General features: G+C 34.3%; 1 protein-coding gene across 1 annotated transcript in view; it reads left to right on the forward strand.

Annotated features, from left to right (window-relative positions):
- LOC145254758 (rhomboid-related protein 2-like) overlaps positions 1-17,289 on the forward strand; it is a 247,447-nt gene that overhangs the window by 136,153 nt on the left and 94,005 nt on the right. Inside the window, exon 2 of the mRNA XM_080113508.1 lies at positions 16,098-16,121. Coding sequence (XP_079969634.1) covers positions 16,098-16,121 — 24 coding nt within the window. The remainder of the gene's footprint in view (positions 1-16,097; positions 16,122-17,289) is intronic.

Consider the following 17,289-nt stretch of genomic DNA (forward strand, 5'->3'; position numbering starts at 1 on the left):
GCCCTCCTGGGGAGGCAAGTAAATAGGAACAAAATTTATTTGCTCATTCTTACTAACGTGACGTCACCCACGTGATCTAGAACGTTCTCTCGTCTCGTGCTCCACGTCTCTTACGATTGTTCTCTTTCTCTTTCCTAAAGTGTTTTTGCTTTCTTTACCGATTACGTCATTTCACATGCTTTTTATACCCGCCCACGCGCTGTCTTACACAAAAGGATATATTTCGTTTGAAGCAACTGAGTGATACTGGCTACAGCAATCGCCTAATACAATCTAGTTAGTCGCCTTAATGGACGTTTGTTCGTAGTCGTAGCTGGTAATATGCTTAAGCTTTAGGTTTTCAGCGTATCTTTCAACGTCTCTTGCAGGTTGTTCTACCAGTCCGTATTCATGGCTTACACCAACCAATCATATTTTTGTGAGGAGGAACCCGGATGTTATTTCTATTCATTACATCAATTCACAAAGACAAAGAAAGTGCAGAACAAAACGATTATAATAGATCATTATAAACGAGATAAAATATCGCCACCAGCAGTAATACAATTTAATTGGAGAGAGAGAGAGAGAGAGAGAGAGAGAGAGAGAGAGAGAGAGAGAGAGAGAGAGAGAGAGAGAGAGAGAAGGTGAGAACAAAAAGGTTAATTTGGAATTTTAATTTTATTTTCAAAAATTTATATGGCTTTGCAAACTCACTTTTCCTCTTATTCAAACAAACGAACCGGAGCTTAGTGAATGACCCAACGGGTTCCATTTATTCTAATAAACCAATAATAAAAAAAATGAAACTGAAATCTATTTTCCTTTGATTATATTTGCGATTCCCACGGGTCGCATTCGCGTAAATCGAGATCGTGCATCTCGTCAAAAGCATCAAAAAACAAAAACATGTTTGCCGACAAAGTCAATATAGATATAAGTAAAAAGTAAATATTTTATGTGCGTTGTCACATAAAAGTTTGTTGTTTTGCATTTCATTGGCGTCTCTAAACACTTTAAACGCAGAAAAAAAAGGTGACGTTATTTACACAAAAGGTTACTTGATTCATTTAAGTTTTCTTTTTTGTATGCTTTGCTTATTTTTCTGTTGGTTGGTTGTTTTTGTTTTACGGCATATCAACCCTTTTCAGGTTATTTAATGCCGAATCCAGTAATTTTGAAGAACATTTTTTTAATAGAATATATTTGTCGCCACTGGATATAGTTTAAGGTCATATCCAGGACCTTATTTTTCTGTGATATAAAATTAAATATAGTAAAGTTTTCCAACATGTTCTGGTCAATTTGATATAATGGTTAGAATTTTCGGTTCTGGGCCGGGATACCGGTGTTCAATCCTCGATCGATTCATAAAAAAAAAAATGTACTTAATCCTTCCTTGATAAATATCTATCATTATAAAGTGAGAACCAAGAGTAAGTGGAGCAATCCAAAAAAAAAAAAAAAAATGTTACCCCTTCCTACATTTCAGTGTACTAGCCAATAAAAAGGAGCTTTCAGGTTGCCCTTAACTATGGTCGACCCATTTATTATTTCCAACTTTTATTCCATCCCTATTTACGGCATGATCACCAAATATGATTTATATCATTTGATATCATTTGATATCATTTGATATCATTTATTGCTGTTTTAAGTGAACGAAGCAAAAGATCTTGGCGTTTATGGGCTAGCATATCAGGGATCAATCCTCGATCACTAAAAGATCTCTACTAGTGTTGGAACGATTAATCTGAATCGGGAATCGGAAAAATCGGATCTTTTGGGGAGTATTGGAATTGGAAATATTTGTGCCTATTTTTCGATGCCAAAACCGGCTCTTTTAATTATTTTTTCTTATTTGATTTTGTTTAAAACAAAATCTTCTATTGTTGGTAATAATAACAAAATGATAAATATTTATTGATTTTTTTTTCCATTAAAACTAAAATCTATTGATCTTTCTCTCCCATAAATGTGTCTTTACATTTGAGAAAATATTTGCACGTTTAACACGTGTTTTTACGTGAATCGGGGGAAAATAACGACTTTAGAGTTATACATTTAGAGATTTATAAAGAACCGGAACCGGAAGCGGGAATGTAGTACGGAATCGGTAACTGCATCGGAATCGGGGAAAAATGTTGGGATCGTCCCATCACTAATCTCTACATATTATAACAGAGGGAGGACGCAGTTTGGTTGAAAAATCCACAACGTTCCAGGTCAAAATTCAGACTGTCGTATCATCAGAGAGATTATTCTACAGTCATTTGTCGTCAATGACATGCCTCAACATATGAGAGACGTGCTTCCACATCTCTGTTCAGAACCGGTGGTAGAAACAACAGTGACATATCATTAGAGAGTGCCAAAATAGAGAAAACCAGATTCCAACGCAAGTAATAGTGGTTCCACGTCTGATGGTAAGGTAGACAGAATGTGCTCCAATGAACTTATTGCACTTGTAATCCCCTCAATGTAAATCCCCTCCCAATTAACGCAACTAGCAACAAAATCCCACCCCTTCACTGTAGAGATCCCGGGTGCCGGCAAATTTTCGGTGACGCAGAAAAATAAGCGACTCAAGTCCATGACAAACAGTGCCAGATAAATTTTATTTTTCTAAAAAAAACAAAAAAGAAAGAGATTAATAAATATTTCATATAAAATATATATTTTTATCATATAAAAACAAATTTTAACCAATGAAACAATAACATTTTATTTATTTTATGCAAAAAAAAAAAAAATTTAAGAATAACGAGAATTTTTTTTATTTAAGATTATTTGCTGCCGACTTCAAGTCGCCTATTTTTACATATATCATCTATTTCGCTTCATTAAGAACAGACACACACTAAAAAAAAGTTCTAGCTTTATTATTAGGTTGCTGCAAAAACAATATCGTTTTCTCACATATGTTACTTTTATATATGATTTCTGAATTAATTCATTGATATATATATAGCCATGTTATATATTGTTTTGAAGCGCGTTTTCCGCTCTATCGAATCGTGTTGTTACCATTCTCAATATCTTCATTCATTTTTTTTTCAGACTTTTCGACAGCATGGACAAAATTCAAATCCGCGCGATTTTCTTGTCCTAGTTCAAACTAGACTGAGAAGCTGCCATGACAGATCGTGATATCAATGATGCGTTTGGCCCAGGAGCGACTAACGAACGTGTAGCACAACGGTGGTTAAAGAAATTTCGCAATGGTGACGAAAGCCTCGAAGATGAAGACTGTCGCGATCGTCTGACTGTGGTTGATAACGAACATTTGAAAACCTTAATTGAAACCGATCCTCGCAAAACCACAGAAGTTGCTGTTGAACTCGAGGTCGACCACTCAACAGTCGTTCTTTTAAAGAAAATAAGGAAGTAAAAAAGGTTGGATAAATGGGTGCCACATGAATTGAACGATAATTTAAAAAAAATCGTCGTTTTGAGGTGTTTTCTACGCTCCTTCTGCGTAACAAAAATGACCTATTTCTCGAGCGAATTGTGACGTGTGATGAGAAGTGGATCCTTTACGACAACTGGCGATGTTCAACACAGTGGCTGAATGTTTGATGGTCTGCGATCGGTCTCATTCATCACAGCTTCTTGAATCTGGGCGAAACGGTTACGGCAGAGAAGTACTGTTGACAAATTGATGAAATGCACCAGAAGCTCCAACGTATGTGCCTGAGATTGGTCAATATGAAGGGACCAATTCTCGTCCATGACAACGCTCGCCCGCATGTTGCTCAACTGACTCTGCAGAAGCTGAACGAATTGAGCTACGAGACTCTGCCTCATCCGCCATATTAACCGATTATCACTTTTTCAAGCATCTCGACAACTTTCTGCACGAAAAATGCTTCAAAAGCTGAGATGATGCTGAATCAGCCTTAAATGACTTCATCGCTTCCAGAACTCCAGATTTCTATGCGAATGGGATAAACTTGTTTCTCATTATGCAAAATGTGTCGATTCTAATGATTTTTATTTCGATTAATAAAGTTTATTTTGAAAGGAGTTATGATCTTTTGAAGTTGAACGTCAAAAAAAAAAAAAGAACATTATTTTTGCACCGACATAATTATACATGCGTACAATTGTTTCTGCCCTTTACTGATATTTATACGTATAGTCCTCTACATATACGTTTTTATTTATTCTTATACTAGTGGAGGCGCTCATCAGCGCAAAAAATGCATAAAAATTAAAATAACAAAAGTCATATCGATCAAGAGATAGTTCCTCTCGCCAACAGTCTGGCGAATTCACAATTTTGGGAGCTTTTTTTTTATAGCCTATCATCACATATTACGTGCTGCCTTCATAATACTTCGTTATTCATCGGCATAAATGCTGTATAATTTTTATGGTACAACTATTTCAATAAATGCACTTACCTTTGACGTTCATATTTCTGTTGTTATTTACGATTTTTTATTATTATTTTTCTAAAAACAAATGAAAGATGTCAATATAAATATTTCCGAAAATAATATATATTTTATAATATAAAAAAAAATTTTAAACAATGAAACAATAACATTTTATTTATTTATTATTTTGTGCAAACAAAAAATAATTCAATAATGAGAATTGTTTTATTTGAGATTATTTGCTGCCGACATTAGAGTCGCCTATTTCACTTGCAACTCAATTCTACCCCTTCACTGTCGAGGTCCCGGGTGCTAGCAAACTTTTGGTGATGAGGAAGAAGCGATTCAAGTCCGCAGCAAACAGTGTCAAATAATTATTTTTTTTTATATTTCTAAAAAAAAAAAAATGAAAAAGACCAATAAATATTTCATAAAGAAATATATATTTTTATAATGCTATAAACAAATTCAAACCAATGAAACTGTAACATTTTATTTGTTTAAGATTTAACGGTTAAAAAGACCAGACGATCGCGAAATTGATATTTATAATCATTTCTATTTATTTAAATTAAATTGAATTTTTTTTTTTAATTTTCGAATAATAAAATCTTCTCCAGGAAATACAGACAGTTTTTTTTCTTCCCCTTACGTGTCACGGTGGAGATAACTCCTGGCACATCCTCAGAGATCGGAAATTGAGGCGGAATTTGGAAAAGCAACATCGCCTGATGAAGTATCTAGTTATTTAAAGCTAGTTGACTGAAACATACTCGTGAATGTGTAGCGACACTTAAATGTTTATACAAAAAATAAATTTAAAAAAAGTATATCTCGCTTTACTTTGTATTGAGAAGTCTTGTATAAACCTCGTTATAATTCATTCTCTGAATATTTCTAACTTGGAATAATAATTGTGTGTGTGGGGGGGGTTCAATTCTAGATAAATAGGAGTTTTCCTGTGTCTTTCCCACGTGCTAATTGAAGAGCCAGGAAAGCTTTGCTTGTAGAAGTGACTGTCAGCAGAAATGAAAAGGCTTATAAATAAATGTGCACAAAGGCTATTCTTATCGTTGGGGAGGATTACTAGTTTCACACACCAACACTTTTTCGTCTCTTGCATCCACACGCACAACGAGACGCAGACTTTTCCCACATATTTCTTATCACGCACGCACAAAAGCGGTCAACCTAAGCGTAAATGTAACATTTTGATTTCTTGTCGTTGAATACTCTCTGACTGTTTACTGTTAATACCTGCCGACTTGGCATTTATATGTACTTAATTTCTCCCAATTCCTGTGTTAATTGTTAGTAGTCTAGAAGTAGAATGCTGGCGTAGAGTCAAGGTTGACTTTGTGACTGGATCCGAATCTCCCAACTCGACAGTAATCTTCACTTCGTACACTGATGATTACGTAAGCATGCAACACTAGTGTCTGTAGGTGTAAAAATAATTATTAAAATTTATTTACTTATAAAAATATGATTGTTATTAAAACTGTAAATTATAATTTACAGGAATTTATTGTTTGAGAGAATACTCAAAAAATAAATATAAAGATTTCCTTAATCCGCGGAGTTTCAAAGGATGCTTCCTTTTTATCAAAGGAAAGATATTAGCAATTATTATTAGCATTGTTCCTCTGAAGTAAAGAACACATTCTTTGAAACTCTGCGGATTAAGGAAATTTTAAAATTTATTTTTTGAGTATCCTGTCGAACAATAAATTCTTGTAAATTATAATTTATAGTCTTAAATTGTGTTCTTTTATGACAGGCTCTGTTTTCTGTTTTGGCTGTATTGTTTTTTTTTATTTGTTTGAGATTACTATATAAATATAATTATTTATATTCACTTCAAGTTTACCGAAGCTTTTGGCTTGTTAACTTAGTTTTTACTTCTTATATATATATATATATATATATATATATATATATATATATATGTTTCCACACTCAAACAATGTCGCAGCCCACACAAACGATGAAGGTCATAGACCAGAAGCCATAGACTAGCGTTTCGCCCTCGCTTAGGATCACCAGTTGGACACATGCAAACTTGAAAGAGAACCGGAAATAAAAACAATCACATTTTTATAGAAGGAAAGAAAATCTATCGACTTTATGGCGATATGACACGGAAAAAGATAGAATTTTCAGAATTATAGGTAGAAAATTGTTGGGTTTTTGGGGGGTTTTTTTTACAAGGGAGAAACCACTTATCAAGGCCTGAAGGCCACTCGAGGATAAGGGTTAATAAGTGTTAACCATTGTCTAGCTTTGTTATTTTCTTGACGTACAATTTTAGTTAGTGCGATGTGGTAGAAACCCATTCTTTGTTTACATGCATTCTTTTTAGCTGTGCTTTTGAGCTAGACATTATTCAAAATCACGATTTCTCGATAATCACGATTCATTCATAAACACGATTACTACTACTATTGCGTGCATATGACATATATGTTGGTATATGTTCGTACACATTATTACATTAATAAGAAACCAGCATACGCTGACACACACACACACACACACACACACACACATTGCATGCTGCACACGTGATGAGTAAAAACTTACGATATACGTTTTACTATTTTCATTAATAGTTGAGATTTCTTCACATTTGTTAAGCAACAATGGACAATGTATACTACAACACCAACAAGTAATGTCTCCTATTTTTTCCGCATTATCAAACTAAATCTGATCTTTTTTTCGTTACATTTTTAATCACACAAAATATATCTTTGTTTAAAGATTGAGTTCGAAAACAAATCTATTTCAATCGTCCTAATTAGTCGTAACTTGCAAATAACACATCACGTGACGCAACTCTTACTGCGGTTCGGTCTGTCATTCTCTTCTTTCATTATATTTTGTATATCTTATTTTATACCGTTTCTATCACTCTCGTTTCCATGATTCTCCCTCGGTAAACATGGAATAGTTCATTATAAAGAAAAGGGAACACCACAAGTAGTAAAAATATTTTACATGTAGTCCAGATAAAATACAAAAGCTGGTGAGGTTACCACTGTAATAACGTTACATGCATATGAACTGATTAAAAATTAAAAAATAAACTAAGATGAATGTACGAAATGTATAACAATGTTTTTTTTTTTTCAATTTTGACCCCTTTTTGAAAAACTATTTTAACCGACTAAAGACCCATAAAAGGTCCATAAAAAATCGAATCATTTCAGGCGCCGCTCTCGACCTTTAGTTTCGGAAGAGATAGAGTTTGAAAATTTGGAGACAGACATATAGACATAGCGCTTTTTATATATTAGATTAACGTGTTAAAAAGTATTAAAAATGTTAAATAATAATAGAATATATGCCACTATGAGAGAGAAAAAAATCTGTAGGTCCCAGCAAATATTAAAATATATATATTAATTTTGTTCTCAAGTATGTAGCGATTCTCTCTAGATTATGCACATAAGTCCACTAAGTCATCTTGGCACATATTTGTTTTGGAATTAAATTTTATTATTGAATGCAAAATTGATTTACAACAAAATGATTTTCTTTTTCATTTTTGACAACCTGTTACCAATAAAACCTGTTCCAGCTCTGCTCATCAATTCATTCTCCAAGAATTCTTGGATTTATTCAATCGAAACTTTCATGTCAATCCTTCAGCTTTTGTTCGACTTTTAAGTGTCCTTTCATTTTGATGCGACACTTTGTCCGTCACGCTCAAGTTTCAAATCGTATTTTCATCAGTATGTGTATGCAATGAGTGGATGCATCTTATTTTAGATGCAGCCATGCATTTAAAATAAGATTGAAATTGCACTAGACGTGCCCGTGATCCGTTGGGTCGCAATTACTACAACTGTTTGTTACATGTCCGCTGTTAATATATCAACACAAGTATATATACCCGTCATATAGATGAATGTGACATGTATATACAAACGTATATACACCCTGCATACACACATACGTGAGAAGAACATATAAGAGACACGTATTCATAATATATACCCCACCGCTGATAATATCACAATTTCATTCGAAAAATCATGAACTATTTCTATTTCATATCTTGCGACTTTTGTTTTTTCTTTGTTTTATGTCGCATCATTCTCGAAATTTTATTTTATTAGTTTTATTTTGTATATTTTGTCTTTTGGTAATTTTGTATTTGTAGCCTTTTGTGATGAAAAAGAGTTCTTATTTACTTGCCTTCCCACGGGGACAAAGTTGGATACAGCTCCCCAAAAATAAGAATTGCTTCAATCTTGAAGGATTTCTTCTTCACTGACCGAGGATAGAATAGACCAAATGTAACACCAGAACAGATAATGCACTTTCTTCTTAGTCAAAAGTGATTAACAAAGTTTTGCGACGTTTTGGAGTTGATTTGTGTTGTGCTGTGAAAATCTTATACAAACAAATGAGTTGGTAGTCCGGAGAGGTAAAGACTGAGAGAAACACACAATGAATCAACCAATCAAGTTTATTGCGATAAAGGCACAAACATCAAGAGTTCATACAATATAAACATTGTGGAAATCAAGAGTACGAATCTCCATACGTCTGTTTCTTGTCTTTTCATAGTAAGCTCAATCCCATAGTTTGCTGTGTGTTTAACGTTGTTGTTCTTTCCAACGGACCCAAACGTTGTATGTCGAGACAGTCATAAATGGAAATTAAAACTTCGATACAAACTTTCCAGGTGTAAGAAAAAATTCTTTATTTTCTTCATTTTACCACACCAGTGGCCTACACGTATATAACACCGATATGTTTTCTCTTTCTAACCGTCATATCGACCGGCTGTCAGTATACTGCACCAGACACAGCTAGCTGTCAATACATGGCACCAGAAACAGCTGGCTGTCAATACACGGCACCAAACACAGCTGGCTGTCAATACACGGCACAAGACACAGCTGGCTGTCAATACACGGCACCAGACACAGCTGGCTGTCAATACACGGCACCAAACACAGCTGGCTGTAAATACACAGTACCAAACACAGCTGGCTGTAAATACACGACACCAGACACAGCTAGTTGTAAATACACGGCACCAGACACAGCTGGCTGTAAATACACGGCACCAGACACAGATGGCTGTCAATACACGGAACCAGACGCAGCTGATTTTCAAAAGTGTAAGAGGATGAGATATTGCGTGCTTGACAAGTGTAACTTTCCACTCGCCACACATCCTTTTCATTTTCTTCTCTTTTTCCTCCTCTCTTTATCTCCGATCTTTATGCCTGTATGCACGTTCTGTTCTGTGACGCCATGTTCACGTCACAGCTCAAAATGCTGACTCGGGATGTGAGTTGTCATTTGATGGCAGAGCCAGACTATGTTACACGTGGAATCGTATTCATAATGAGTGATAGCTCAACACCAGGTGGTGACAGGTCCTTCCATTACAACACTCTGTGAGATGGATACATATAATCGTGTAAAAGTGATTTGTGGCCGCCTATCAACACCACATCTGCATTTGTTCTTAAAAGTAATTTCTACCCAAATTTCGCAATGTGGAAAGAACTGAGAGTTTAGTGGATCTGTTTGATGTGTCAGTAGATCGTCCTCTATGAATTCTTTGTAGCTGGATGAACTCATACCAAAGCCAACAACAAAACAGCACAAAAAGAAAAATCGAGAATATAAATCAGTAAAGCCACGGATACAATCGGAACAAAGCGATTAACTTGTTGGATGCTCTCTGCAATTAACGAGAATTAAGAATGACAGTAAATCACTAACCTCTGCTACGGAGTCATAATAATATGACCAGTATGTCCATTGACCAGGACTTTGTTTGTCAGGTCTACAAACAATCCCTTTGTCGATTTATAATAGGTATGATTAGGCACACCTCGTTCCGTATTATTTAGATTTTCATTTTTGATAGTATTTCCTCAACGTTTTGGCCGATGTAGCCGCTGACCTTCTTCAGGTGTATCTTTTCGGACTTGGACACCTTTGTTATATTACAGAAACTATAAAGTAGTTTCGGATCCATCTAGATCCATCTTCAGGGATTGTCATTGTATAGGAAGAAAATGTTATCTACTTCTGCATTGAAATGGTACCTTGGAGTTATCTGCCCCTGGTACGGGAAGTAACGGTTAGTTATCTGCCCCTTAGCATAATATAAGAACAGATGGACGCAGCCATTTATTTTTTGAGTGGACCTTCCATACTTTACGGTTATCAAGTAAAGAACATGGTTCTTAGATATTTACAGGTAACTAGCAGATCGCCCGGCGTTGGCCGGTCGTCAAACATGCATAAATATTATATTTTAATTCATATAGAAACTGAGACATGTGCATGCAAGTATTGTTTTTTTTTCTAAACAGTTCACTTTTAGTAAGTAAGAAAAAAATACTCGAGCTGAGATCGAAAACAAAACCTAAAATCATTTAGTCAAGTACAATAACCATTAGGCCGGTTTGACACAAACTTTAAAAAGTGTTTTCAAACCTACTTATCTTTAACATAGTGAATCTGTCATATGAACCATTCATACATGCACATTTGTAGAACAGTTGGCAAACACATAAAAATCCGACAACCTCTCACATACCAGTTTTTCAATTTTGACCCCTTAGCACTCCGTTTCTCCAAATGAAAACTGATTAAGTTCTCCACATGTCTGAATATCCTATATACCAAATTTCAAGTCTGTAGATCAAAAATCTGTTGAGTATATAGGTTGAGAAGTGTCCTCACACACTCATTCTCATATTTATAGATATACTAGCAAGCCGCCCAGCATTGCCTGGTCGTAAAATACACATGAATATTACATTTTAACTTATACAATAACTGAGACACGTTCATACGAGTATTATGTTTTTTCTAAACCGTTCACTTCTTGTAGGAAAAAAAAATACTCCAGCTGAGATCGAAATCGAAACCTAAAGACAGTGAGTCAAGTACAATAACTATTTGGCAGCGTTCTCCAAAAAGTGTTTTCAAATCGACTCATATTTAAGAAGAAACCTGTAATGTGATCCATTCATGCATGCGCAATCATGAAACAGTTAGCAAATATAGGAAAATCCGACGACCCCGCCACCCCCGCACCAAAGTTTTTACTTTTGACCCCTTAGAAATCCTTTCTTCCGGATGAAAACCTATTAAAATTTTTCGACATATCTGGATAAACTATATATCAGATTTCAAGTCTGTAGATTAAATAGTATATAGGTTGAGAAGTGTCCTCTCATACACACACACACACACACACACACACACACACACTCACTTTTATAGATATATAGATAAGGTACTTCTGGTAGTATTATTGGCATTTTAGTATGTTGTCATTATTATTGGAATTTATTTTTGATGGTTGGCCTTTTTGCACTATTATACATGTAATATGGCAGATACATCGGCCAATTCCAGTTTAAAACAAGGAAATAATAAGTAAATTAGAAAGGATCAAGATGAAAATATGCAGATATGTTGTCCATCGTATTGTTGTATTATCGGGGTGTATATAACGAGTTTATATATGTGAATGTCTAGTCTATAAAATATATATGTGTGTGTGTGTGTATGAAAACAATGCTCGTGTATCGTCTAGTGGGTAGAAATGTGCATTGTATTGTGTGTGTGTGTGTGTGTTTACACATATTCAAACAGAGTTCGCGTAACATTGACAAAGTAACAGTCATTAGTTGGTGACAGGTTCAACAAACATGACAAATAAGCACACCTTAGGTTGGGGCTCCTTTCGTCTTGTGGACACTGCAAGAAAGCATTTCACTGTGAAGCAGTAAGAAAAAGACTTCTTTTTGCTTTTCTTCGATTATTCTCATTTTTTCAGTTATGTGTTTTCCTCAAGGATTTACAACGCTTTTCCCTTTAGACCTTACATCATCTCTTAGTTAGCTCTGTTGAATGCTTCCATGACTGACAAAGTCAACCTCCTCTTGTGGGCGGCTCCATTGTTCCGCCTTCTCACTTGTATCTCTAGTCTATATATAAAAACCTACTCTTTCTTTGTTAGCAGCTCAATTGTTTGTTGTTTATAAAATTGAATTCTTAAATCTATTTTATTACATAAATATCGCTGTAATATTTTATTGTTTATAAATCTAAGTTAAAATTCCTCCGTTAGATTTTTAACATAAATATTTTGGATAAACATTCCTTTCTTTCAAAACATTCTCTCTGCATATCTTTTCTACATAACAGTTAACAAATCAATAATAATAATTGTTCAGACCTTTAGCATTGTCCCCCACAACATAACACAGATACTATGCTGTGATTATAGCCAAAAGGCCCAGCATAACAGTATTTAATGAAATATGTTTTTAAAAGAAAAAAATGTTGTGTATGTGTGTGTGTTTAATGTTTAGGGTTTTTAGTGTGTGTTTAATGTTTATGGTTTTTAATATACGTAGTTTCTGTTTATCAGTTGTGCATTCCAAAATGAAAGTGTTATCTACAAGAATTTTTGGAAATTTAGAGCAAGGAAAAAGAAGGTTGTCAAATATTGGCAAGCAATGAAAATCGTTTCAAACTTCAAAAATAACAAGTCTACATGAAAATTTCAGGCTGATACAAGCTTAGAATTGCCTATAAAACAGTGGCTTAATGGACTGAAATCAGGGTCTTTCCATGATGACACCTGTCTCGCCTCTCAACAAGATCAACGCCCATCCTGGAAGACTGGAGTGCCACAGACTGAAATTCATTTAGGTCTACTTCAGTAAGCCTGCACTCTCACACACATGCACGCAATTGAAGATTGAACAAACTTTCTGACGATTGAAGAACCTTAAAACTAGAGATGGGAGGATTCCAAGATTTTTTCCGATTCCGATACAATTAATGATTCCGATTCTTTATAAATCTGTAAATATATAATTACATAGTTGTTATTTTTCCCGATTACCATAAAAACACATGTCAAATTTGCAGATATTTTCTTAAATGTAAAAATATACACTTGTGGGGGATAAGCTATAGATTTTAGTTTTACTAGTAGTTTAAAATCAATAAATATTTATTTTTTTGACATTACTATCAGCATTGGAATATTATGCTTAAAAAAAATCAAATAAAGAAGACAATTCAAAGAATCGTTTTTGGCATCGGAAAAATAGGCGCAAATTTTTCCGATACCGATTCCAATTAATCGTTCCAACACTACTTATGACTTTTCAACAAACTTTGGTCTTTTAAAGTATATTTTAAATTTCTGTCAAATTGCAGATATAAATATATTTTGTTTGTTAATTCATGTTTTTTTTTTTCGTCTTGATTCCAAAATTACCGTTGTTAAGTTAGCACTTGCTTACTGGTGACCCATTCCTAACATTCATGTCTTTATCCATTTATTTTTTATTCACTTATTTAATTACATGCAAATTAATTGTTAGGGCAGTTCTTTTCAAAACGTTACTATCGCCAAAAATACACTACACAAAGTCAAGAGCAGTGCTAGACAAGCTTAGCTGAAATTCTGGACATTTGCAGATTCTATTCTTTTGTAGGAAGCTATATCAAATGGTGCACATTTTCCTTATTCTCCAAGCTTTTAGTGGATGAAATAGCAAAATTCGTTAAAGCTGTTGAAGAATTTTATAAATTTCTCAGAGAATCGTCGCCATTGAAGAGTTCGTTCTATGTTTATATTATTCTTTGTAGTATTTGTTTTGTCTTGCAATCGACAATTGAATCAAATCAGATTTGTATTATTTGGAATTTTTCGGACTACTATTCTCATCTGGGGCATTATTTACACAATATTTTGGTCGATGTAACCTCCAACCTTCTTGCCGAACTCTGGTATCTTTTCGGTCAAATTTGGAAATCTGTACAAAGAAACGAACCCTTTCTTTAATCCAAGAAAATAATTAAATAATTAAACTTCATAATTAAATAAAGAGTCACGTTCGAAATTACGTGAAGATTCCCGAGTTTGAAAGAAAAATTCCCAAGTTCCACAAGATACCCATGAAAAAGATCAGAAGTTACATCGATCTAGACATTGTGAAAATGACACTCAAGATAAGAACACTAGTCCAAAGAATCCAAATAATACGAATAATGGATCTAAAAAATTCAGACGCACAAATCACAATTTATTGGCAAAAAATGTAACGAAGGGCAACAAGCTATGTAAAGAAATAAGTAAAATATATTTCCATCCATAGAATCCGTGTCCATCTTAAACCTGTAATATAATGTGAGATTATACAAGGAAGACTATATATAGCAACCTAGATATTATGAGGTGCCTTCAATAAGTTTCCAGGGTTTTTTGGTACAGGCATTTAAAATTGTCATAGACTCTTGAAAATTCAGTATGTTATGGCTATACATCTTATGAGAACAGCTACAGCAGGAATTGGAATACACCCTACTAAAGCCTGATTGTCACAGCTGGTGAATTTCGAAAATGCAATCTGGACATAAGAACACTTTAGAAGAAAGATATGCAATAAAATTCTGTTTTTAACTTGGAAAAAAATACCACAGAAGCCTATGGAATGTTCCAGACTGCGTTTGGACCATCTTACATTAATCGAACATCAGTTTTTGAGTGGCATAAGAGATTTTAAAAAGGCAGGGAGTCTGTGAAGGATGATGAGAGTTGTAGGAGGAATAAAAAAAAGTCAAAATACCAAATATTGGCTAAATAAAGAATTTCATGAATAAGAACCGTCGTGTGTTTTTATAGATACAATAAGTGCACAGTTTGATGTCAGTCTGGGAACTGTGCACACAATTATTTGCGAGGAACTGAAAATGCAGAAGATTTGTGTGAAGTCTGTCCAAGGATGCTCAGAGAAGATCAGAAAGAAAAACGTTGTCATGCCAACAGGGAGATGGTTGAGCTGATCACTTCAGATCCTGAAATTCTTCATGTTCATGTGACCTGTGATGAAAACTGGATCTAATGCTATGACCCAGAAACCAAGAGACAGAGTTCCCAGTGGAAGCATGCTAGCTCTTCCAGATCCAAGAAGGCCAAACAGAGCAACTCCACTCAGAAACTTATGATGATCCTTTTTTTGACAACACCGACATGATCTACATGCATTGGGTTTCCACTGGACAGACAGTCAAAAAGGAATACTGTGTTGAGGTTTTAACGGAGTTCAATAAGATATTCCGTCAGAATCGGCCAGCACTCTTCAAATCGGGTCAATAGTATTTCTACTACGACGATGAACCAGTCCACAACTCCATCCTTGTCACACACTATCTGACCAACATGGGCATCAAGACAGTTCCCCACCCTCCCTATAGTCCAGACCTTGCTCCCTGTGACTTTTGGTTATTCCCTAAGCTTAAGAAAAAATTGTAGAGGTTGTTGCTATGATACAATTAAGGAGATGAAAAAGGCTGTGATGAGGGTCTTTGACATGCTCACACAAAAGGACTTCCATGGGACCTAGTAGTTGTTGGAACGGTACAACAAGTGCATTACAGCTGGAGGAGATTACTTTGAAGGGGACGAGAGTCTCATGTGTGTACTATAAAGAAAAGTGGACATACGAAAAAGTCTGGAAACTTATTGAAGGCATTTCGTATATATGATCGTTTTTGACTCGTCTAGAAACGTGTGTTAAATTTATTTAATTAAATCATAGAATGATGTAAATTTGATTTTAATACTTTATTTTAGGTCGAACCCATTTTATGTTTGTGCGTTTTACTAATACAAGAATTGTTTTTTTTTCTTTTCATGTTCTCCTTAACTTGAACTGACAACAGAATTACAAACATGTGTTCCAATCTGTGAGTATACATTTGATTCTTTTTTTTCTTTTTTTTTTTGTCGGTAATCTTTTCAAAATGTTTATTATGATAACGGTTCAGTCTATTTTTAGTGTGTGTGTATATATATATATATATATATATATATATATATATATATATATATATATATATATATATAAGGAGTGGAAAATGGAAAATATAGAATGATTCACTTATTTAATAAATACATACATTTAGTTGGGGGATAAAGAGGACTCTTTATAACAATATTGGTATAAAGATTCCCCTTTATCCCTGTGGCTTAAACATAAGATTTCAGCACACACACACACACACACACACACACACACACACACACATACATATATATATATATATATATATATATATATATATATATATATATATATGAAGTAGAATCACCACCCAACCTACCCTATATATTCCCTTTGAGTTTAAACACATAAACCACCCACATTCTTTAAGACTATGATAGAAACCCTACACACCCTTTTACATTACACTTTATATAATACACTCCTCCTTTTAGAGTTCAATATAGTTCCCCCAAATAACATCAATACTTTTATTTATTTATCTATTGATTTATTTATTTATTTCCGTCCTGATGATTCCCTCGCTAGACGTCACATCTCCATTATGTTACTTAGCATCTTCTCTACTCTTCTGATGAGAAGCATTAGGCTTCGAAATACCTTATTATAAAGAGTCTCGTTTATCCCTCAACTAAATGTATATATACCCTTAATTAAATAAATAACCCCTTCTATATTTTCCCATATATAGTATTTGTGAATTCATTTTCCACTCCTATTGTCTCCTGTATAAGCTCCATTGAAATTTGTTGAGCTTTATATTATCCCGATAAGTCTATTCTTATGGAATTGAATTTACTCTCTTTTTCTATATACCCTCGTTTTATATATATATATATATATATATATATATATATATATATATATATATATATATATATATATATACACATTTTATTTTTTACTACCGTATCTTTCTGTTAAGTTACATTATTGTTTCAGCTACCCGGCCGTTTTTTTGGCCGTCTGCAGCTTCCTCAGACTTTTACAGAAATGTTCGTTATTATGGGATGAAAGAGTCAAAGAGTGAATGAGGTCAGGGGGGTGCGAGGAGGGCGGAAGAAAGAGAG

Source organism: Euprymna scolopes, chromosome 30 (assembly GCF_053919585.1).
Source record: "Euprymna scolopes isolate OS-2025 chromosome 30, ASM5391958v1, whole genome shotgun sequence".
NCBI lineage: Eukaryota > Metazoa > Mollusca > Cephalopoda > Sepiida > Sepiolidae > Euprymna > Euprymna scolopes.